Source organism: Doryrhamphus excisus, linkage group LG4 (assembly GCF_037039965.1).
Source record: "Doryrhamphus excisus strain RoL-2023G ecotype Guam linkage group LG4, RoL_Dexc_Guam_v1.1, whole genome shotgun sequence".
Lineage (NCBI taxonomy): Eukaryota > Metazoa > Chordata > Actinopteri > Syngnathiformes > Syngnathidae > Doryrhamphus > Doryrhamphus excisus.
Genome location: NC_136360.1, coordinates 21,130,186 through 21,149,649, shown reverse-complemented (window position 1 = coordinate 21,149,649; position 19,464 = coordinate 21,130,186). Strand labels below are relative to the sequence as shown.

The 19,464-nt window shown below is 42.5% G+C and overlaps 2 protein-coding genes across 5 annotated transcripts in view; one reads left to right on the top strand and one right to left on the bottom strand.

Annotated features, from left to right (window-relative positions):
- Window positions 1-8,731, top strand: part of cers1 (ceramide synthase 1) — a 51,565-nt gene extending 42,834 nt beyond the window's left edge. Inside the window, exons 5-7 of the mRNA XM_058072505.2 lie at window positions 767-914; window positions 990-1,174; window positions 4,357-8,731. Coding sequence (XP_057928488.2) covers window positions 767-914; window positions 990-1,174; window positions 4,357-4,399 — 376 coding nt within the window. The 3' untranslated portion in view covers window positions 4,400-8,731. The remainder of the gene's footprint in view (window positions 1-766; window positions 915-989; window positions 1,175-4,356) is intronic.
- A 1,182-nt stretch (window positions 8,732-9,913) lies between these two features.
- On the bottom strand, window positions 9,914-18,600 carry ncln (nicalin). Of its 4 annotated transcripts, none has more exons than XM_058073959.2 (15): window positions 18,315-18,600; window positions 17,277-17,467; window positions 15,836-15,980; window positions 15,327-15,421; window positions 15,165-15,245; window positions 14,990-15,093; window positions 14,091-14,179; window positions 13,856-13,995; window positions 13,554-13,780; window positions 12,380-12,467; window positions 12,259-12,297; window positions 11,998-12,161; window positions 10,385-10,438; window positions 10,222-10,300; window positions 9,914-10,146 (listed from the first exon to the last, which is right to left on the bottom strand). In XM_058073959.2, the coding sequence occupies exons 1-15, from the start codon at window positions 18,487-18,489 to the stop codon at window positions 10,084-10,086; spliced, it is 1,734 nt and encodes a 577-aa protein (XP_057929942.2). In that variant the 5' UTR covers window positions 18,490-18,600; the 3' UTR covers window positions 9,914-10,083. The 4 variants fall into 4 exon arrangements, with proteins under 4 accessions (XP_057929942.2, XP_057929943.2, XP_057929944.2 ...); XM_058073960.2 differs by having other exon boundaries at window positions 11,998-12,158; XM_058073961.2 differs by having other exon boundaries at window positions 13,602-13,780.
- Between the last annotated feature and the right edge of the window lie 864 nt (window positions 18,601-19,464).

Here is a 19,464-nt window from a genome sequence, read left to right as displayed (position 1 = left end):
ACTACAAGTTTATCCGAAGAAGTTTGCAATTTTTGCCCTCTGAATATTTTTATTTTATTCTTGAAAAAATTACCTAAGATTTTTTTTTTGGTTGTTTTCTTGTTAAAACAAGTGTTTAGAACAGGGGTCTCAAACTCAATTTACTTGGGGGCCACTGGAGCTAGGGTCTGGGTGAGACTGGGCCGCATCAGGTTTTCCAAAAAAAAAAAAAAAAACGCATTTATTAAAAACAGAAAAATCAATAAACTTTGCTTTGGTTCCGATTTTCTACAATAAAAGCTCTGATAAAACATTCCACTGTTCTCAAATATTTTACTTTTTATTTTTCTACACAAAATAAGATGAAAAATAAATAAACAAATCAAGAAAAAAGAAAACAAATCAATCAACTCGCAAACTAGAGAGCTAGCGACCTAAACGGTAGCCTTCAAGTTATTTCGTTTCAACTTAAATAGCCAAAAACTTACCACTTCCACACGGATAGGGAGGATAACTATTAACAGTTATTTAACCTTTAACATGAACATTAATCAAACGTAATAATTTTTCTGGGTACATGATACCATACAGCATCCATATCAACTAGTGTCCCGCGGGCCAAATGTGGGCAACACGGGCCGCATGTTTGAGACCCCTGGTTTAGAATGTGTTTAGAATGTGCAAAATGTCCCCAGGCCACCCCTTGGGTGCGCTGACATGAGGTCCACTTTAGGTCCACACTCCCAAGAAGTATCAGTGACGCTGTGGTTCATCGTCTGTCCCTCAGGTTCTGGTTCCGCCTGTACTGGTTCCCCCTAAAAGTGCTGTACGCCACCTGCGTGTCCAGCCTGCAATCCGTCCCCAACATCCCTTTCTACTTCTTCTTCAATGCTCTGCTCCTCGCCTTGCTGCTCATGAACATCTACTGGTTCTTGGTGGGCACACACACACACACACACACACACACACACATTCCATTGGTTTCCACTCATTTGCGTTTCCTCCTTTAGTTCATCGTCTTATTCGTGGTGAAGGTGCTGAAGATGAAGGAGGTGAATGACGTCAGGGAGTACGAGGAGGAGGAGGGCGGCAAGTCAGCAGCGGGCCTGCTCAAAAACCCTCAGGCCGCCACAAACAACGGCAAAAATGAGGAGGAGGATGATGATGATGCTGGACATCACCAGAGGGGCGATGAGTGAGTGACTTTTACATCCTGACACCCCCGTTTGACCTAGAAATGACCTACACTAATGCCTCCTTTATGGCGCTCCGTTGGTTCCACATTTTCAAGACTTTGAGACAAATAACACCCCTTTAAGCTCCTATTACTCAATATACATAATCAGAAAATAAGACATTTAAAACATAGGAAACGTATTTGCCACCCTCTATATACACTTTTTAATAGTATTAGAGCCCTCCAGACATGAAATAACACCCCTATGGTCACCTTCATACTCCTATCACCAAATATAATAGACATAACAAGAGAAAAATAGATGTATAAGACATAGAATACCCGTTTAACACGCTCTGTATATGTTTTTTAACATTATTAGAGCCCTCCAGACATGAAATAACACCCCTATGGTCACCTTCACACTCATATCACCAAATATAGTAGATATCACAAGAGAAAAATAGATGTACAAGACATAGAATACCTGTTTAACACTGTCTGTATATGCTTTTCAACATTATTAGAGCCCTCCAGACATGAAATAACACCCCTATGGTCGCCTTCACACTCCTATCACCAAATATAGTAGACATAACAAGAGAAAAATAGATGTATAAGACATAGAATACCCATTTAACACTGTCTGTATATGCTTCTTAACATTATTAGAGCCCTCCAGACATGAAATAACACCCCTATGGTCACCTTCATACTCCTATCACCAAATATAGTAGACATAACAAGAGAAAAATAGATGTATAAGACATAGAATACCCATTTAACACGCTCCGTATATGCTTCTTAACATTATTAAAGCCCTCCAGACATGAAATAACACCCCTATGGTCGCCTTCACACTCCTACCATTAAATATAGTAGACATAACAAGAGAAAAATAGATGTATAAGACATAGAATACCTGTTTAACACTGTCTGTATATGCTTTTTAACATTATTAGAGCCCTCCAGACATGAAATAACACCCCTATGGTCGCCTTCACACGCTTATCACCAAATATAGTAGATATAACAAGAGAAAAATAGATGTATAAGACATAGAATACCCATTTAACACGCTCTGTATATGCTTTTTAACATTATTAGAGCCCTCCAGGCCTGAAATAACACCCCTATGGTCGCCTTCACACTCCTATCACCAAATATAGTAGACATCACAAGAGAAAAATAGATGTATAAGACATAGAATACCCATTTAACACGCTCTGTATATGCTTCTTAACATTATTAGAGCCCTCCAGACATGAAATAACACCCCTATGGTCGCTTTCATACTCCTATCATTAAATATAGTAGACATAACAAGAGAAAAATAGATGTATAAGACATAGAATACCCATTTAACCAGCTCTGTATATGCTTCTTAACATTATTAGAGCCCTCCAGACATGAAATAACACCCCTATAGTCACCTTCACACTCCTATCATTAAATATAGTAGACATAACAAGAGAAAAATAGATGTATAAGACATAGAATACCCATTTAACCAGCTCTGTATATGCTTCTTAACATTATTAGAGCCCTCCAGACATGAAATAACACCCCTATAGTCACCTTCACACTCCTATCATTAAATATAGTAGACATAACAAGAGAAAAATAGATGTATAAGACATAGAATACCCATTTAACACTGTCTGTATATGCTTCTTAACATTATTAGAGCCCTCCAGACATGAAATAACACCCCTATGGTCACCTTCATACTCCTATCACCAAATATAGTAGACATAACAAGAGAAAAATAGATGTATAAGACATAGAATACCCATTTAACACGCTCCGTATATGCTTCTTAACATTATTAAAGCCCTCCAGACATGAAATAACACCCCTATGGTCGCCTTCACACTCCTACCATTAAATATAGTAGACATAACAAGAGAAAAATAGATGTATAAGACATAGAATACCTGTTTAACACTGTCTGTATATGCTTTTTAACATTATTAGAGCCCTCCAGACATGAAATAACACCCCTATGGTCGCCTTCACACGCTTATCACCAAATATAGTAGATATAACAAGAGAAAAATAGATGTATAAGACATAGAATACCCATTTAACACGCTCTGTATATGCTTTTTAACATTATTAGAGCCCTCCAGGCCTGAAATAACACCCCTATGGTCGCCTTCACACTCCTATCACCAAATATAGTAGACATCACAAGAGAAAAATAGATGTATAAGACATAGAATACCCATTTAACACGCTCTGTATATGCTTCTTAACATTATTAGAGCCCTCCAGACATGAAATAACACCCCTATGGTCGCTTTCATACTCCTATCATTAAATATAGTAGACATAACAAGAGAAAAATAGATGTATAAGACATAGAATACCCATTTAACCAGCTCTGTATATGCTTCTTAACATTATTAGAGCCCTCCAGACATGAAATAACACCCCTATAGTCACCTTCACACTCCTATCATTAAATATAGTAGACATAACAAGAGAAAAATAGATGTATAAGACATAGAATACCCATTTAACCAGCTCTGTATATGCTTCTTAACATTATTAGAGCCCTCCAGACATGAAATAACACCCCTATAGTCACCTTCACACTCCTATCATTAAATATAGTAGACATAACAAGAGAAAAATAGATGTATAAGACATAGAATACCCATTTAACACTGTCTGTATATGCTTTTTAACATTATTAGAGCCCTCCAGACATGAAATAACACCCCTATAGCCAGCTTCATATATAAGGTATATTAGTATACCCAATACAGCGTATCCAAAGTGCGGTCCAGCCCATAGCTTTTATTGTGTTATTGTGTTTTTCCCGATGTGGCCCTCGCTGGGAAACCTTTGGACGTCCCTGGTCTAGCGTAAGGGTAAAGGGTCAAGGGTTAGGATGCGTCTTGTGATTGGCTGGTGACCAGTCCAAGGTGTGCCCCGCCTCCTAGCCGTGATAGGTTCAATCCAACTCAGAAAGCGATAAGAAAAGACACGAGCGCTCCTTTATCGAAGGTCGTGCATCCTTTTCACGCCACGAACCTCGTGGCTGGACTCCACATTATCTTCTGATGATTACCACCACGACCTTTGACCTCAGCCGAAACGGCATGTGTGTGTGTGTTGCGTGACGGCGGCGAGGACGCCGGGCCAACACGCCGATATCTACCCTCAACCCCGCTGTTCTTCTGTGTCGGCAGGAAGCACGTTCAGAACGGCATCACCAAGGAGAAGCATCTATGAACGGCTCTCCGTCGCCCCCGCCTGGCAGGAAGCCACCAGTACGGAAGGAGAAAAGGATCAGGAAGAACACACACACACACAAACGAGTATTTTTTGGAATTATTAGAGCACTGTGAATGTTATCTCTTCTTGTTGCTTATGTTGCATTTTAGTACAAGTCAGCATTGGACTGTGAAGGTGTCACATGACCCGGAGATACGGTCCCAGATCCATCACTCATTGATTATTCTCACGGCCTGTGGTGGCCTCCTGCGTCCATTAGCAACATTCTTGTGTGTGTGTGTGTGTGTGTGTGTATGCAGCCTCTTCTTTTACAACACTTCACCTCAGTTTTCAATGTGTGTGTTTTGTGTGTGTGTGTGTGTGTGTGTGTCTGTTGCACTGACATGAAGGCCGACAAGCTGCTTTAATGACAGCAAAAAGCTACAAGTGATTGAGTTGGGTCTTTTTTTTTTTTAATCATTTCATTTGCAACAAAAAACGCCCATAAAAAGATGAAAATCAATAAGCAGATGACTAAAATATAATATGTATGCACATGTATTCAGGAATGCATGACATTGGAATGATTTTTTTTTTTAAGTCATAGTTTTATTTTGAAAGGAACGCGCACACGTTTCCGGTGTCTGCGCCGCTTAAGGACGGATGCATGCAATTTGCACAAAAAGGTGCCCCGCCCTCGCCTACACTCCAAAGTAAGATTCGGTACCTTCTCGATTCACTTTGGGCTCTTGTTTTGAAAAGCAGCATGCTTGATCGCCGGAACTGGTCCGCAGACGAATTCTTGGACTTCCTGTCCCTTCCATTCCACCTGAGGTTGTTGTTTAATGATTTCTTTTTATCGAAGCTGCTGTTTTTGTTCCTATTGTGTTATTTTATTTGGTTGTTTTCTGCTGTGATCCGATACAAAGCGGGACCCAGAGTCCCGCGGAGTGGACTCGTTCGTACAATCTGGACCATGTATTGTTGGCGGAATGCTGGATCATGTGACGTCAGGTGATCGGAAACTCCCGAATGGCTGTGTCTCAATTTGCGTTGAAACTGTGAGGGCTTTTAAATGGGGGTACAGTATTTGGCCATTTTTCAAACCATATTAAATAATATCTGTTTGGTGGTCGACTATAACCTGTTTTCAGTAATGTTGACATCGCTGATTTGGGAGTAAAAATAAGCTTTTCCTCTCCTTCCTCCTGGAAGTTTTTGTCGTTTTTGGAGAGGCTACCTAGTTAGCTTTCGCCACTCATCTTTTACGTCCCTGTAGTGATCCCGTAGCCTGATCAATGTGATGTAAACAAGAATAATAAAGTAACTAGTAAACCTCGGATATATCGGAAATTCGCTTACAACGGACAGATAAAAAAGAACCGATTTTTCTGTAATGCATTTCCAATAAAAATTCATTGCATATATCGGATTTTTTTTATATAACGGATTTCGCCTATTTCGGACAAAATCTCCAGTCCCGTTCCAATTTCCCTGGCATATATCGGATGGCCGCATGGTGTCTTTCTCCTGGCTCCAGATTTAGGACAAATATAAAAGTGAGTGACGTCAATAATACTAGCACAGCAGTGAATGAGATCTTAACCTCACTATTGGAAATAACGTAGGCCTGCCTAACGTAGGGCGTAACAGGGCCTAGCTTAATTAACAATTTGTTATGCTCAGAGTCCAATAAAGTTCAATTCTCATTACCTTACGTCTCTTTTCATTGCCCAGTCCAGGTACATTGGAAACATAGTCAAGGAAGTGCCTTTTTATAACGGATAAAATCCGATTTACGCATATACCGGATATGAATCCGATATATGCGTAAAACGGACTTTTCCGGTATACGCATATAACGGATTTCGCTTATATCGGACAAAACCACAATTGGGAACAATTGAATCCGATATATCCGAGGTTTACTGTATTGGCTAACAATGAAGCTAACAATGGCTAACATTTCATTTAACGCGGTCGGATCATGAACAAATTGACCGTGATAAACGAGGGATCACACTAGTATCGGATACTAACATGCCGTACTACTGTACCGTGGTAAAATTGGCTTCCTGAGTAACAAAGTACACATAGTGCACATAGGCAAGTGGACGCCGGTATTGCATTTGAGACACAGCCTGCCTGAAGTGTGAAAATACGTGTTCCAAAAATCATGGAACTGTAACGTGTTTTTTGGGGATTGAAAAAAATCTTTTCCAATTAGCCAAATCATCTGAATTTGATTCATAATATTTCAGTATTTCTCAGAACTCAGAACAACTTTTGAGACATTTGAATCGAGCTTTGTGTGAGTGACGGGAAGAAAAGCTACAGGTCACAAACTGGATTGGCCATATTATATATTTCAAATAAAAACAAGAGTTATGATGCTAACGTGATCAAACGACCGAAGAAGCTAAGAATATATCATTTCGAAATGGTCATGACTAAGGATGTAATTATCAGTATAATAATGTGATATCGGTCCTGATCATGTACCGATGTTTACGACACAGTATCGGCTCATAGCGGTGTCGGACGTTAAGAGTTGGACAATATCGGCATATCGCACATCTCCATTTATGATTTGACTTTCAGGTGTTGAAAAAGAGGCGTGGTCAATCATTCAAATCAATGAGATGTCAGTATTACTAATTTTTGATTGGATTTTACGTGCATGTAAAGTAGTATTCAACGACCTGAGAAAGGCTGCCCAGGAAGTGACCACTTGAAATAATAATCCAATTTCTTTGATTTTGTTGCAAACGTTAGAAAAAGTGTCATGTGAACGTACAAAATGTCCTTAGTGGTGGTGTAAGGGATTAATGGGTTAGGCTCCAGCTTCAGATAAGATAAATGGTACTAAGAAAGCTGAAAAAGGACAGAGTTGGGATTTTTGTCTTCGTTTTGGTCCAAGATGAATGCTTTTTGATTGTGCCAAAATGTGACGTCGAAGGTGCGGGCAGGACGGCTTGCATGAACACTACCGGGCATAAAAAAAAAAAAAGCCCCGCAAAAGGATTCCTTTTGTCCAAAAAGAATTGCACTGTAATTTATTAGCATTTGTAATGTACATTAGCTAGATGAACGCTAGAGAAGGAAAAGGGTGAATGGGGTATTTTTAGACCTTTTTTTTGGATCAAACATTGTATTTTAATTCCTGTAATTGCCCACAATTCAACCACTGGCTCTTTTATAGACCATTTTTGCTTTTGGTTATACCCTGAAATAAAAAGGTGTTCCAAGTATATAAAAAAAAAAAACAAAAAAAATTGTGTGCTTTATTTTGAATCACAGTTGTTTTTATTTTTGCAAAATTGAAGAGGAATCGGGTGCACCACTGAGCAATAAATTAATCATGAAAAGTGTTGGTAAAAAGGGAGGGTGTTTTTGTACACAAGTCATGCAGTAACACATAAAAAAAACATATCTCCACATATTTGTGTCAGGAAAATGCACTTTTTATGATTTTTTTTTTTTCCATTATCCACAATCCTTAGAGACATGAAGCTAATTATGCACCAAATTGGACACACCCAAATCAAAGGTTTTCTAAGTAGCAACAGGTACATTCATTAGCATGGACTAAACTAGCATCAAATACAAGACAGCAGCTCCAATGTAGCGTTACCTTTTGCTAGCTAGGTAGTTCTGAGGCGTAAATTGGACCCTGGTGGCGATTTTGGGGGTTGTTTCAGAAAGTGTTCTAGGTGCGTCCCATCAAGTGAATTTTTAGCTGTTTTTCTACCTTTTAGAATATTTATGTCTCACAAAAAGGTGTGGATGATGGGCAAAATCACCCCCCCCCCCCAAAAAAAGTGCACTTTTCCGTTTTAAGACTAAACCACATCACACAAGGGCATAACATCATGAGGACACCGAGTGATACAAAAAAAAAAAAAAAAAGACACCATCTCATCCGAGGGTGCACGCAAGAAAATTGACTGGTGTCAACGGGGACGTCCAAATAAGACAATAATTCCAACATTTCTAAGGGTTAAAGTTTCCACTAGCATCTACTGTTTAGTTTTATTATTTAAGGGGGGACAGACTTTCAAAAGGGCTCGTTTTGGGATTTTGTTTCTACACGTGGACTTCTTCAGGATGGAGCGCTGCTTTTAAGGCAAGACTCACTTGAAAGGATTCCAGTTCTTCATTAGCGACAAGCTGTATGCTGGTATACTACCAGGCAAAAGTTTGGAGACGCTTTCCCATGTTAGCGGATGGGAGAGTGGCTCCAAACTTTTGACTTTATTCCTCAATCAGAACTCTTAAGACGTACAGTACCAGTCAAAAGGTCCTGGGACACTGGCGTACCGTACCAGTCAAAAGGTCCTGGGACACCGGTGTACCAGTCAAAAGGTCCTGGGACACCGGTGTACCAGTCAAAAGGTCCTGGGACACTAGCGTACAGTACCAGTCAAAAGGTCCTGGGACACCGGTGTACCAGTCAAAAGGTCCTGGGACACTAGCGTACAGTACCAGTCAAAAGGTCCTGGGACACCGGTGCACCAGTCAAAAGCTCGGGGACACCGGCGCGCCAGTCAAAAGTCCGGGGACACCGGCGCGCCAGTCAAAAGGTCCTGGGACACCGGCGCGCCAGTCAAAAGGTCCTGGGACACCGGCGCGCCAGTGAAAAGGTCCTGGGACACCGGCGCGCCAGTGAAAAGTCCTGGGACACCGGTGCGCCAGTGAAAAGTCCTGGGACACCGGTGCACCAGTCAAAAGTCCTGGGACACCGGTGCGCCAGTCAAAAGTCCTGGGACACCGGTGCGCCAGTCAAAAGTCCTGGGACACCGGTGCGCCAGTCAAAAGTCCTGGGACACCGGTGCGCCAGTGAAAAGTCCTGGGACACCGGTGCGCCAGTCAAAAGTCCTGGGACACCGGTGCGCCAGTCAAAAGTCCTGGGACACCAGTGCGCCAGTCAAAAGTCCTGGGACACCGGTGTGCCAGTCAAAAGTCCTGGGACACCAGTGCACCAGTCAAAAGTCCTGGGACACCAGTGCGCCAGTCAAAAGTCCTGGGACACCAGTGTGTACTACCGGTCAAAAGTTTAGGGACACTTGATCATTTTAGTGTATACAAACATTTGATGTTATTAATTAGTGAGAATGGTTCATGCCGTCTACCGGTTACTCTACCGGTCAAAAGTTTAGAGACACTTGATGTTGCGGTACGTGGTATGTGAGCGGTAGTCTCTATCCCACACAGGACAGATATTCAATGATGGAGGTTTGTCTCATATTGACCATAAAAAGTGTGGGGCTGAGCTAAACGCAATGGAAGACACGGACATTAATATCATGAATATTTACGGAGGACAGACTTGCTGGATCAGGGGCGCCCAAACTTTTGCCACGGAGGGTCGCTTGGTGACAAAAAAAAATCCTTTGGCAAAACGGCATGATATTGTAAACGATATTATTATGAATTCTACTCTACGTATGAAACTGTCAGTTTGTTCGTCGCTGTAGGTGGCCCCCATGGTGCACTTTGGACACCCCTGTCTTGTATGGGGAATAAAGAAGAGGGGCGGGGGTGGGGGTGTTGGCAGCAAGGACAGGATGTGACATCGTTGCTGGTGTGCAGCAGAGGTGTCGGGTGGGAGGGGGAGGGAGGAGCATCCTGAGAGCGTCCCAATAAAATAGAGTAAAAAATAAAACTAAGTAGAGTTTGCGGGCTGAGAAGCTGCGGGGTCTTTAGTTGGTCTTGGTTTTGGGTTGTGTGACTCTGCGGGCCACGCTGTACAACACGCCAAAGTTCTGTTTGGAAAACACAACACTCTGAGAAGAGCGCTTTGACACCACCCCCCCCCCCCCAGGTAGGGATGAGCTCACCTGTATGGCCAGGTACATGGTGCCCAGGTAAGCGGCGATGCAGACGGCCAGCAGCAGGTCAAAGATGGCCGGCTTTACTCTGTCAGGACCACAAAACTGTCAATCACACACGCAGACATCCGTGTGTGTGTGTGTGTGTGTGTGTGTGTGTGTGAGATCCCACCTGTATGCATTCATGGTCTGCTTGAGCTGATCATAGAACACAAACTCTGGATCCCTGAAAACACAAACACAACTTCTTATACTACTAGTACTACCGCAAGTACTACTGCTGCTGCCGCTGCTACCACTGTTGTTATGTTGTTCTTCTAATGTTGCTTTTGAAACTACTACTGCTGCTGCTACTAATACTACTACCAGTAGTCGTTACTGCTGCTGCTGCTAATACTACTACCAGTAGTAGTTACTGCTGCTGCTACTAATACTACTACCAGTAGTCGTTACTGCTGCTGCTGCTAATACTACTACCAGTAGTCGTTACTGCTGCTGCTGCTAATACTACTACCAGTAGTAGTTACTGCTGCTGCTACTAATACTACTACCAGTAGTCGTTACTGCTGCTGCTGCTAATACTACTACCAGTAGTAGTTACTGCTGCTGCTGCTAATACTACTACCAGTAGTAGTTACTGCTGCTGCTGCTAATACTACTACCAGTAGTAGTTACTGCTGCTGCTGCTAATACTACCACCAGTAGTAGTTGCTACTGCTGCTGCTGCTAATACTACTACCAGTAGTATTTACTGTTGCAGCTACTAATACTACTACCAGTAGTACTTACTGCTGCTGCTGCTAATACTACTACCAGTAGTAGTTACTGCTGCTGCTGCTAATACTACTACCAGTAGTATTTACTGTTGCAGCTGCTAATACTACTACCAGTAGTACTTACTGCTGCTGCTGCTAATACTACTACCAGTAGTAGTTATTGCTGCTGCTGCTAATACTACTACCAGTAGTAGTTGCTACTGCTGCTGCTGCTAATACTACTACCAGTAGTATTTACTGTTGCAGCTACTAATACTACTACCAGTAGTACTTATTGCTGCTGCTGCTGCTACTAATACTACTACCAGTAGTACTTATTGCTGCTGCTGCTACTACTACTACCAGTAGTAGTTATTGCTGCTGCTGCTACTACTACTACCAGTAGTAGTTGCTGCTGCTGCTGCTAATACTACTACCAGTAGTAGTTGCTGCTGCTGCTGCTAATACTACTACCAGTAGTAGTTGCTGCTGCTGCTGCTAATACTACTACCAGTAGTAGTTACTGCTGCTGCTGTGGCTACTCTTGTTGCTAATACTACTACTCTTGCTACCACCACTGCTGTTAGTACTAACGCAATGCAACTATACTACTACTGTGGCCGCTACCACCATCACTGCTGTTGCTACTAATACTGCTACTTCAAGTAATAGCTACCACTACTGTTGTTACTATTACTAATAATAATAATGCAAATTCATCTTTAAAAAGAATATTTTTAAATACTGGTCCAGATGCTTCCAATGATAAGAAAATGACTACTGGTATCAATGCTAAAGCCGAGTCGATGGCTGCGTGCCGTTGTATATACATGAGACGAATCAAATGCTGTCATTGTGAGAAGGAACGTTCGTGTGGGGAAATATTTCATTAGATGGCTTAAGGTTTGTAGCTTGTTATACAAAGAATTTGATAAGGTCATCATATTGTGATACTTCCCCCAAAATATCATGATATACGTTCAGGTCCATATGGCCCAACCCTAATTCCAGTGTTAAAATAAGATGTGACCTTTTGTCTGCTTTGACGTAGTGTTTCTTCACATCCTTGAGGTAGCGTCCCAGGTGGTACTCCAAGGTGGACACCACGCTGCTGTCCTTGTCCACCAGCTGGGCGGCTCGAGGCTGCGCCGTGAGCCAGTCCACCACGGCGGCCAGGTGCTCCTCTTGGACCTTCTGAAGGGGGCGGGAGGGGCGTCAAACCTCTTCCTCCTCATCCCGTTGCGTTTCAAGCGCTACGTTTGCATCACAGACAGCAGATTGAAGCTCTTACCATTTGCTCGGTGAAGATCTGCAGGTGACTGGGAGATCCCTGAGGGGAAAGGACAGTCCACTAGTGATTTGGCAGCATGAGAAACGTGTACAACACAATTCCTCTATCGGCATCTTTGCACCTTTTCTGTGAGGTTGTAGATGACTCGGGCGAGAGCCTCTGCCACCACTTTGGTGTTCCTGCTGAGCTTCTGGATGTCAACATGAGGCCTGGAGAACACAAGAACACACACACACACACAATTAGACTAAGAAAAATGAAAACAAAAGGGAGGCGGGTACAGTTGATACATACAGACATCAAAATAAACACCTACACACAAACACACATTACAGTCCATCTACCACTGCAAGGCATGCTGGGTAACGTGCGGTACTCTTTGGCCACACTTTCCACCTGGTCTTCTTGGACACTTGAGACATGATCAGCCACTGATCAACCTGCCAATTTCCGGAACTGGCCCTAATAAAAGACTAGTTGTCTTTTATAAGGCCAATCCAGCCCTAATCAAAACTATTTCTTCACTTTCTCTTCCATCTTTGTTTACCTGGTCAGCTTCTGGTCTGTGGACTCCAAATGCAACTTTTACCACAGCGACATTTTGTTTTTGAAACATATAATATGGAGCTGCTTTTTGTCCCACGGGGCAGTGGACATCACGTTCATGGGTGTCTGCCCTCATGTTGCCGTGATACTAATTATCTGTGTGTGCTTGTTTAGTGAACGTCCAACCTTACGACTGGAATACTCCGCCAGGAGTCTCCTATCTTGCCAGCTGATTGAGAGTAGCTAACTCCAAGGTCAAAGAATATTTGCACAAATAAATTGAAACTCTGTATTGCTATCAGAATCGGCAGCATAAAACCCTGCTTGGAGAGTCCGTAGTTCAAAGTATCCAAAACTGGCATTTTTCGGCCTGGGTCTGGGAAGGTAACACCCGGATCCACGTCATCCACCCATCAATGTTCTCACATGCATACAACGTGTGTGTGTGTGTTTGTTTCTTTTGGCTTTTTCCTGATTACAAAGTCTTTTTGATCCACATACTTGTTTTTGGCTTGAGCCCTTTATATTCCGGATGCCCTTCCTGACGAATACTGATGGTGCGTACTAGTAGTCATCTACCATAAATACATGTACTTTATCTATAACTAAAGCTTTAGGTGAGAAGACGAGTATTTTGTCTTGTGTGAGTTTAGTGCCAACGTAAGAGCAATCATGGATTATCCTGTCAGGGAGGTGAAAAAGCAGCAAAGGCAACAGAACAATGGTGTCTTGTGCAGTCATGAACCCACCCAGCAGGGGGCTCTCCCGCTCCGTGGCGAGGAAAGGGGGACACTGACCGCACGTCCATGATGCTGGAGCGCTGCGCCAGGCGGTGCGAGGGCAGGTGGGAGAGCGTGAAGGCCGGCAGGCGGCGGATCCCGAAGCGCTCGTGCTCCCAGGCCAGCATGTCATCGGCCAGGTTGATTTTCTTGTGGACCATGGAGAACTTGAGCCCCGGGTACTGGCTGCCGGCAACCTGGGCGAGCGTGGTCATCAAAACATTTGGAACAGTGTGATGCTGTGGAATTTAAAAAAAAAAATGAAATCCTACCATCTCCAGCTCCTTGAGCAAAGCGTACTGAGGAGTTCCCTCTTTGGGAGGTTTGGACACGTGCAGGTGCAGAGCGTCTCCGTTGCCCAAAGTGTCGAGACACAACACAAAGGCCACATTGTCCTGCAGCAGGCTGGAGTCTACGCAAACAATCATAATATGACGTATAATGGTGGATGGTATGACGCTAGCGAGCACAGTGCAGACACATGCAGGTAAGATGAGTGAGGTGTACCTGTGTGGTCCAGATGGTCTTCTAGCCAGCGTTTGGTGCCCTGGTAGTTGAACTTCCCTCCACCGGACACAAAGAACAGCAAGTTGTATCTGAACACGACAGTATAATCATAATGCAATCATAATCAAGTCTAAAACTAGGGCTGCAGGATCATCATCGCAATTATGTCCATTAAAAGTAACTGATGACCTCTTCCAGGGAATATCCAGGGAAAAGCTACAGTATCTTATAAGGACGCACAAGCATCCCAATCCGTGACATGTGTAACCTGGAAGAGTTTGCATGTGTGGAATGGGCAGATGACATTCCCCAGCATGCTTTGCTCTCAGTTAAAAATGTGCATTTATGCTTTGTGTGAGTGTGAAGTTCTGCCATTTTTAGTCATGTACAATGAAATGCTTTTGACTCTTGGTCTGGATCTGGCACCCTTTTGAAGAACGGTTGTAAATGTGGTGCTATAAAGGGTTTTAAAGTAGTTATTAGTAGTAGTATACCAGATGAATCGCTTAATTACGCAGACCAGTGTAAGCGCTTTGTTTCAGGAGGTCCACAAGGTGGGTCAACTCAGTGCAATTTTCCAAAGCAGGCTGGATGAAATTCCAGCACAGACCGGATCTGGCTCCCGGGCCTGAGTTTGGCACACTGATTTCAATATTTCTTTAAATGTGAATTTACTCCAGTAGATTTTTTTTATAGTAAAAGCACAAAGTAGAAGCGATGGACAAGTACCCAGGCTAAGGCATGAATGCTCAGTGAGAGCATGCCGGGGGGGTGGGGTTAGGAAAAGTTCAAGTTCCTCTTGAAAACAGGTTTTGCAGCTCATTCTAATGAATCGAGATGCACGTGTAGCGATTGTGTCGTGGGCGCAGTTCATCTGCCGGTGGAGCGAGCATTCTTACCCGGCGTGCGTCCTCTTGTAGGTGTAGAGTTTGGAGAAGAGGCGGGCCAGCTCCAGTAGCATGGACACGCCGCTGCCATTTGAGTCGGCGCCATACGACAACCACTGCACGCACAACACATGGTACATTGTTACCACACCACAGGTCGTGGCATGCTTCCGGGCGAGGAACGTACCGGAGCGATCCCAAAGGAGTCATAATGGGCCACCACGACTATTGTGGGCAGGTCCTCACCTCCGACGCCAGCCAGGCGCCCCTTTTTACACAAACGCGGATAAAAGCACATCAATTAGCAGGTGATGAAGAAGAGACAGGATGTTGGCGTTCAGCCACTCACCTCCAGACTGGTGATGGCCCAGTCGCTCATGGCTTTGCTCTGAGCACCACTGGTGACCATCTGAAAGCCATTTGCAGTGGCTGTGTGCAGCAGCACTGGAAACAACAACAACAACACATTTGCAGTGCATTAGACTACAATGAGGACATTTCATATTAATGGAAAAGGGCAGAAACAGAGTTGGTTTTTATGATGAAAGGTGAGTGTTTTACATTGTATGGGTCTTGAAAAGTCAGCCCAAAATGGCCGCTACTGAAGGGGTTGAGTATTGACAAATGGTCGGCATGGAATGAGTTTATATTTGGACTTTCTTCTTCTACACTTTTACCGTTTTGTTATTTTAGATTTCCAGTTCAATTCTATTTTTAGAATTGAATATGACCACACTTTGGACACCCACAGCAACCTTCCAACTAGCAGACTAAGAAAATGATGGCTAGTTGCCGCCCTACTTGATTCTATGAAGAGCAGGTTGGTTTGAAGCTGGGAGCGAACTGTTAGGTGTTCACCTTCTGCTGCAGACAGAGATCCCTGCGAGGAGGAGGAGGTCAGGGTTTGGGTGTAGATAGACAGCAGCTCGTCATCCTCCATGGCAAAGTAGACGGGGACGATGGTCTCAGTGGACAACATCTCCGGCTCAAGCTCCATGAATTGCTACACAAATAACACACACATACATAAAGAGACCTGAAACACTTAACGAACAAGAGACAACATCTGTCTTATGTCATCCCCAAGCAGAACAACATGAGGAACAATACAGTGTATATGCTGTTGCTGTCCTGGAAGATGGCTGACACCACTGGGAAGTCAGTGGGCAACCAGTCCGTCACTCACTACATTGCAGTATTCTTAAGGCAGATAATCTGGACCTCGGTCAAGAAAGAATTACAGAAACTCCACAATGGCCTGCTTTGTCAAGTGGAAAAGCCCACCCCCCCTTTTTGAGGTTCTAACTTCAACTTTTTAACTTCAGCCAACCTCAAACTCAACCGTGATGAGCTTGTGCTTGACTCTATGATGAGGGGTCACGCTTGCAAAGAAAACCTCATTAAAACATTGTAGAACAGGGGTCTCAATCACGCGGCCAAATGTGGCCCGCAGGACACTACTTTGAGGCCCCCGCCTTGATATGAAAGTTTAATGTTAGTGCAGCCCGCACAAGTTTGATATGGATGCTGTATGGTATCATGTACCCAGAAAAAAATTATTACGTTTGATTAATGTTCATGTTAAAGGTTAAATAACTGTTAATAGTTATCCTCCCTATCCGTGTGGAAGTGGTAAGTTTTTGGCTATTTAAGTTTAAAGGAAATAACTTGAAGGCTACCGTTTAGGTCGCTAGCTCTCTAGTTTGCGAGTTAGCATGTGTCTCAAGACCCTGCAGTTGCGCAATATGTTGTAAATAAAAAAAGTATAAATGTGACTATAGTCGTGTTTTGTCATGTCTACAGGGCTCTAATAATGCTTTGTTCATTTTAAATCTGAAAAAAACTATTTGTCTACCCACCAACTATATGTGGTTTCTTACATTTTTATTATTTGCTGTTTTATTATTATTATTATATTTATTTATTACTGATTGATTGATTTTCTTTATTCTTGATTTGTTTATTTTTTTTTTTTAATTAAGATATTTTTAAGAACAGTGGAATGTTTTATCAGAGCTTTTATTGTAGAAAACCGGAACCAAAGTACTGAAAAAGTTTGTATATTTTTCTGTTTTTAATAATTTTTTTTTTTTTTGGAAAACCTGATGCGGCCCAGCCTTGCCCAGACCCTAGCTCCAGTGGCCCCCAGGTAAATTGAGTTTGAGACCCCTGTTGTAGAAAGTTTGCGGTGTACTTATACACTGTGGAACAACAAGGATGTTAAAAACAGGGAGGGGGGGGGGGTGTCGCACAAATGCTGCCATTGCTCAGCATATGGATTTTTCCGCATGACGCATACCTGCACGATGTCCTGGGGCATGGTGGACATGTTTTGGGGCAGGACAATGACCACCGCCCCCGCCGACTGACGCAAGGCTTTCTGATACTTGTCGTAGGAGAAGTCCGCCAGCCGCATGATGACACAGCGGCGACTTAGTACCTCCGCCTCAACAGTCCGGGCCTCGGTGTTCAGGATGGCGTTTCTGGTGCCTGAGGAATTCAAAAGAGAAATCTAGTTGGTGTTTTTATAAACATGAGCAAATCAAGCGCTCCTTGTTTCTCCTGTCTGTGATTTTTTTTTTTTTTTTAGAATTGGAGCAGTGTTTAGTAAGTAATTTATTTCTTTTAGCGTGTGAAAAATATATTAAGATCGCAAGGTGACAACCTAATTTGCGACATGAGGAAAAACAAGGACATAATTGTATAGAAAATTTGTGGAAATTAAACAAAACAAAAAAAAAATAAAATAAAAGGATTCATACTTTAATGATGCCAACTTTCTTCACAATACACACATGGCTCCGTTTGCTATCGGTCCACATTTCAACAGTCAAAGTTTCAGATAAATATCACCTCAAATGACAAAAGTATCCATATTTTTTGAGCTGTGAATCAATTTCAGAGCATGAAGAGCTGGTATCGGAAGTATCGATATTTTTGTGGCGATCCGAACGTCGCAACGTTACAAATAAAGTTGGCATGAATTGAACCACTAACACTTCTTTACTGTCCACACAGCCTTCCAACTTGGTAACTGGAAGGTAAAACGTCATATAAGGCGATCATTTCAAAACTATGCAATTAATTCAACTTGCGTGTCTCTTGTATATACTATACTTCAATGTATAGAAGATCGACAGTCCGGTGTTAATACAAGGTATCATTAGCCTCTAGCTAATTCATGCTAACCCTACATGGTGTCATTGAAAGCTAAAACTGACACGAAACTTAGCAAGCAGCTACGTCGCGTTCCAAACCAGTCGACTCGCGAATCAATGTAAAGAAAAATATGACATTTTGTGGAGGTTAAGCGTTTAAAAGACGTGGTGGGTCTTACCGTAGGGCTGTCCCTGCAGGTCATACTGCTGCATGCGATACACCGTGAACTCATGTGCTGCTTCGGCCGGGAGCGGCGACACCAGGATGAGCACCGCGGGGATAAACACTATAAATGTAAGAGGAAATGAGGATTTGAACATGTTATCGAACACTTCGCTCGCCTCCTCGAACATTTTGGCGACTGCAGTCAGTTCACACAGCTGGGAATAAATTCTAGTCTTCCGTCGACCCCCAGCCTGCGTTGTCTGACAGCTCCCAACGACCCAGTCACACAATTCTAATCAGGCAAATGTGCTATGGTTTATTTCTGCTTTCAAAAGAACATTGTCAGAAACTGTATCTTTGTACATATGAGACACTACAGAAATTACAAATTCAGATTTTATATGTGAGTAATATCGGAGATTTAATTGTTAAAAGCGAATTGAATCGCTGGTCCTTCGGGCATATTCCAGGACAGGCGCAAGCGTCGCTGTTGTGAGCCTAAGTGAGCCACTTGGGGGCGCTAAAGCATTGTAAACAGCGATTTGAAAATAAATACTAAAAGGATTTTCTTGAAATTTTGAAAACACTTTCAAAAAAACATTTAAAATATACAAATACATGTAAAAAAACCTCTAAGATATTTTAATATAAAATTAGAATATTTTGTAATTTAAAAAATTATGATTTTAAATATTTTTATATATTTTTTTGCACATATTCTGTTGCATATTGCTTCTGCAAAGCCTACAGGGACCAGTTGGGGGCGCTGAAGCACTTTAAACAGAGTAACATGAAAATACACACTAGTCCAAGTATTGTCTTGAAATTGTATGACAAATTTGATTAAAAAAAAACTAAAGAGTGAGACACCCAAACTCCAATTAAGGAACAGATTGTACAGGGTGATGCTTCCGTTTTGATTTAGTTAGGCATGCCAGCCCTGAGAAGATGTGCCAACAAATGAAAAGCATGTTTTCCAAAGGCGAGCATTCCTGCAAAAAATAATTTTAATAATATAATTTTGATGCCGCCATGCATTTATTCAATGTATTATTGTAATTGCAGTGGAGGCAGTTGATGTTGATGAGACAGTACTCTAACACCGACACTTTGTGATAAGATCCGAGAAAAGCTGTTTTTTTTTTTTCAAGTAAATGTTGCAA

Bases quoted from the DNA above. Each gene is read 5' to 3' on its own strand.
- ncln (XM_058073959.2), bottom strand. From the start codon at position 18,489: ATGTTCGAGGAGGCGAGCGAAGTGTTCGATAACATGTTCAAATCCTCA. The intron at 15,981-17,276 runs GTATGCGTCATG...TTATTTGTGTAG, and splicing joins TGCCCCAGGACATCGTGCAG to CAATTCATGGAGCTTGAGCC. The intron at 15,422-15,835 runs GTGAACACCTAA...TGTTGTTTCCAG, and splicing joins ATCTCTGTCTGCAGCAGAAG to TGCTGCTGCACACAGCCACT.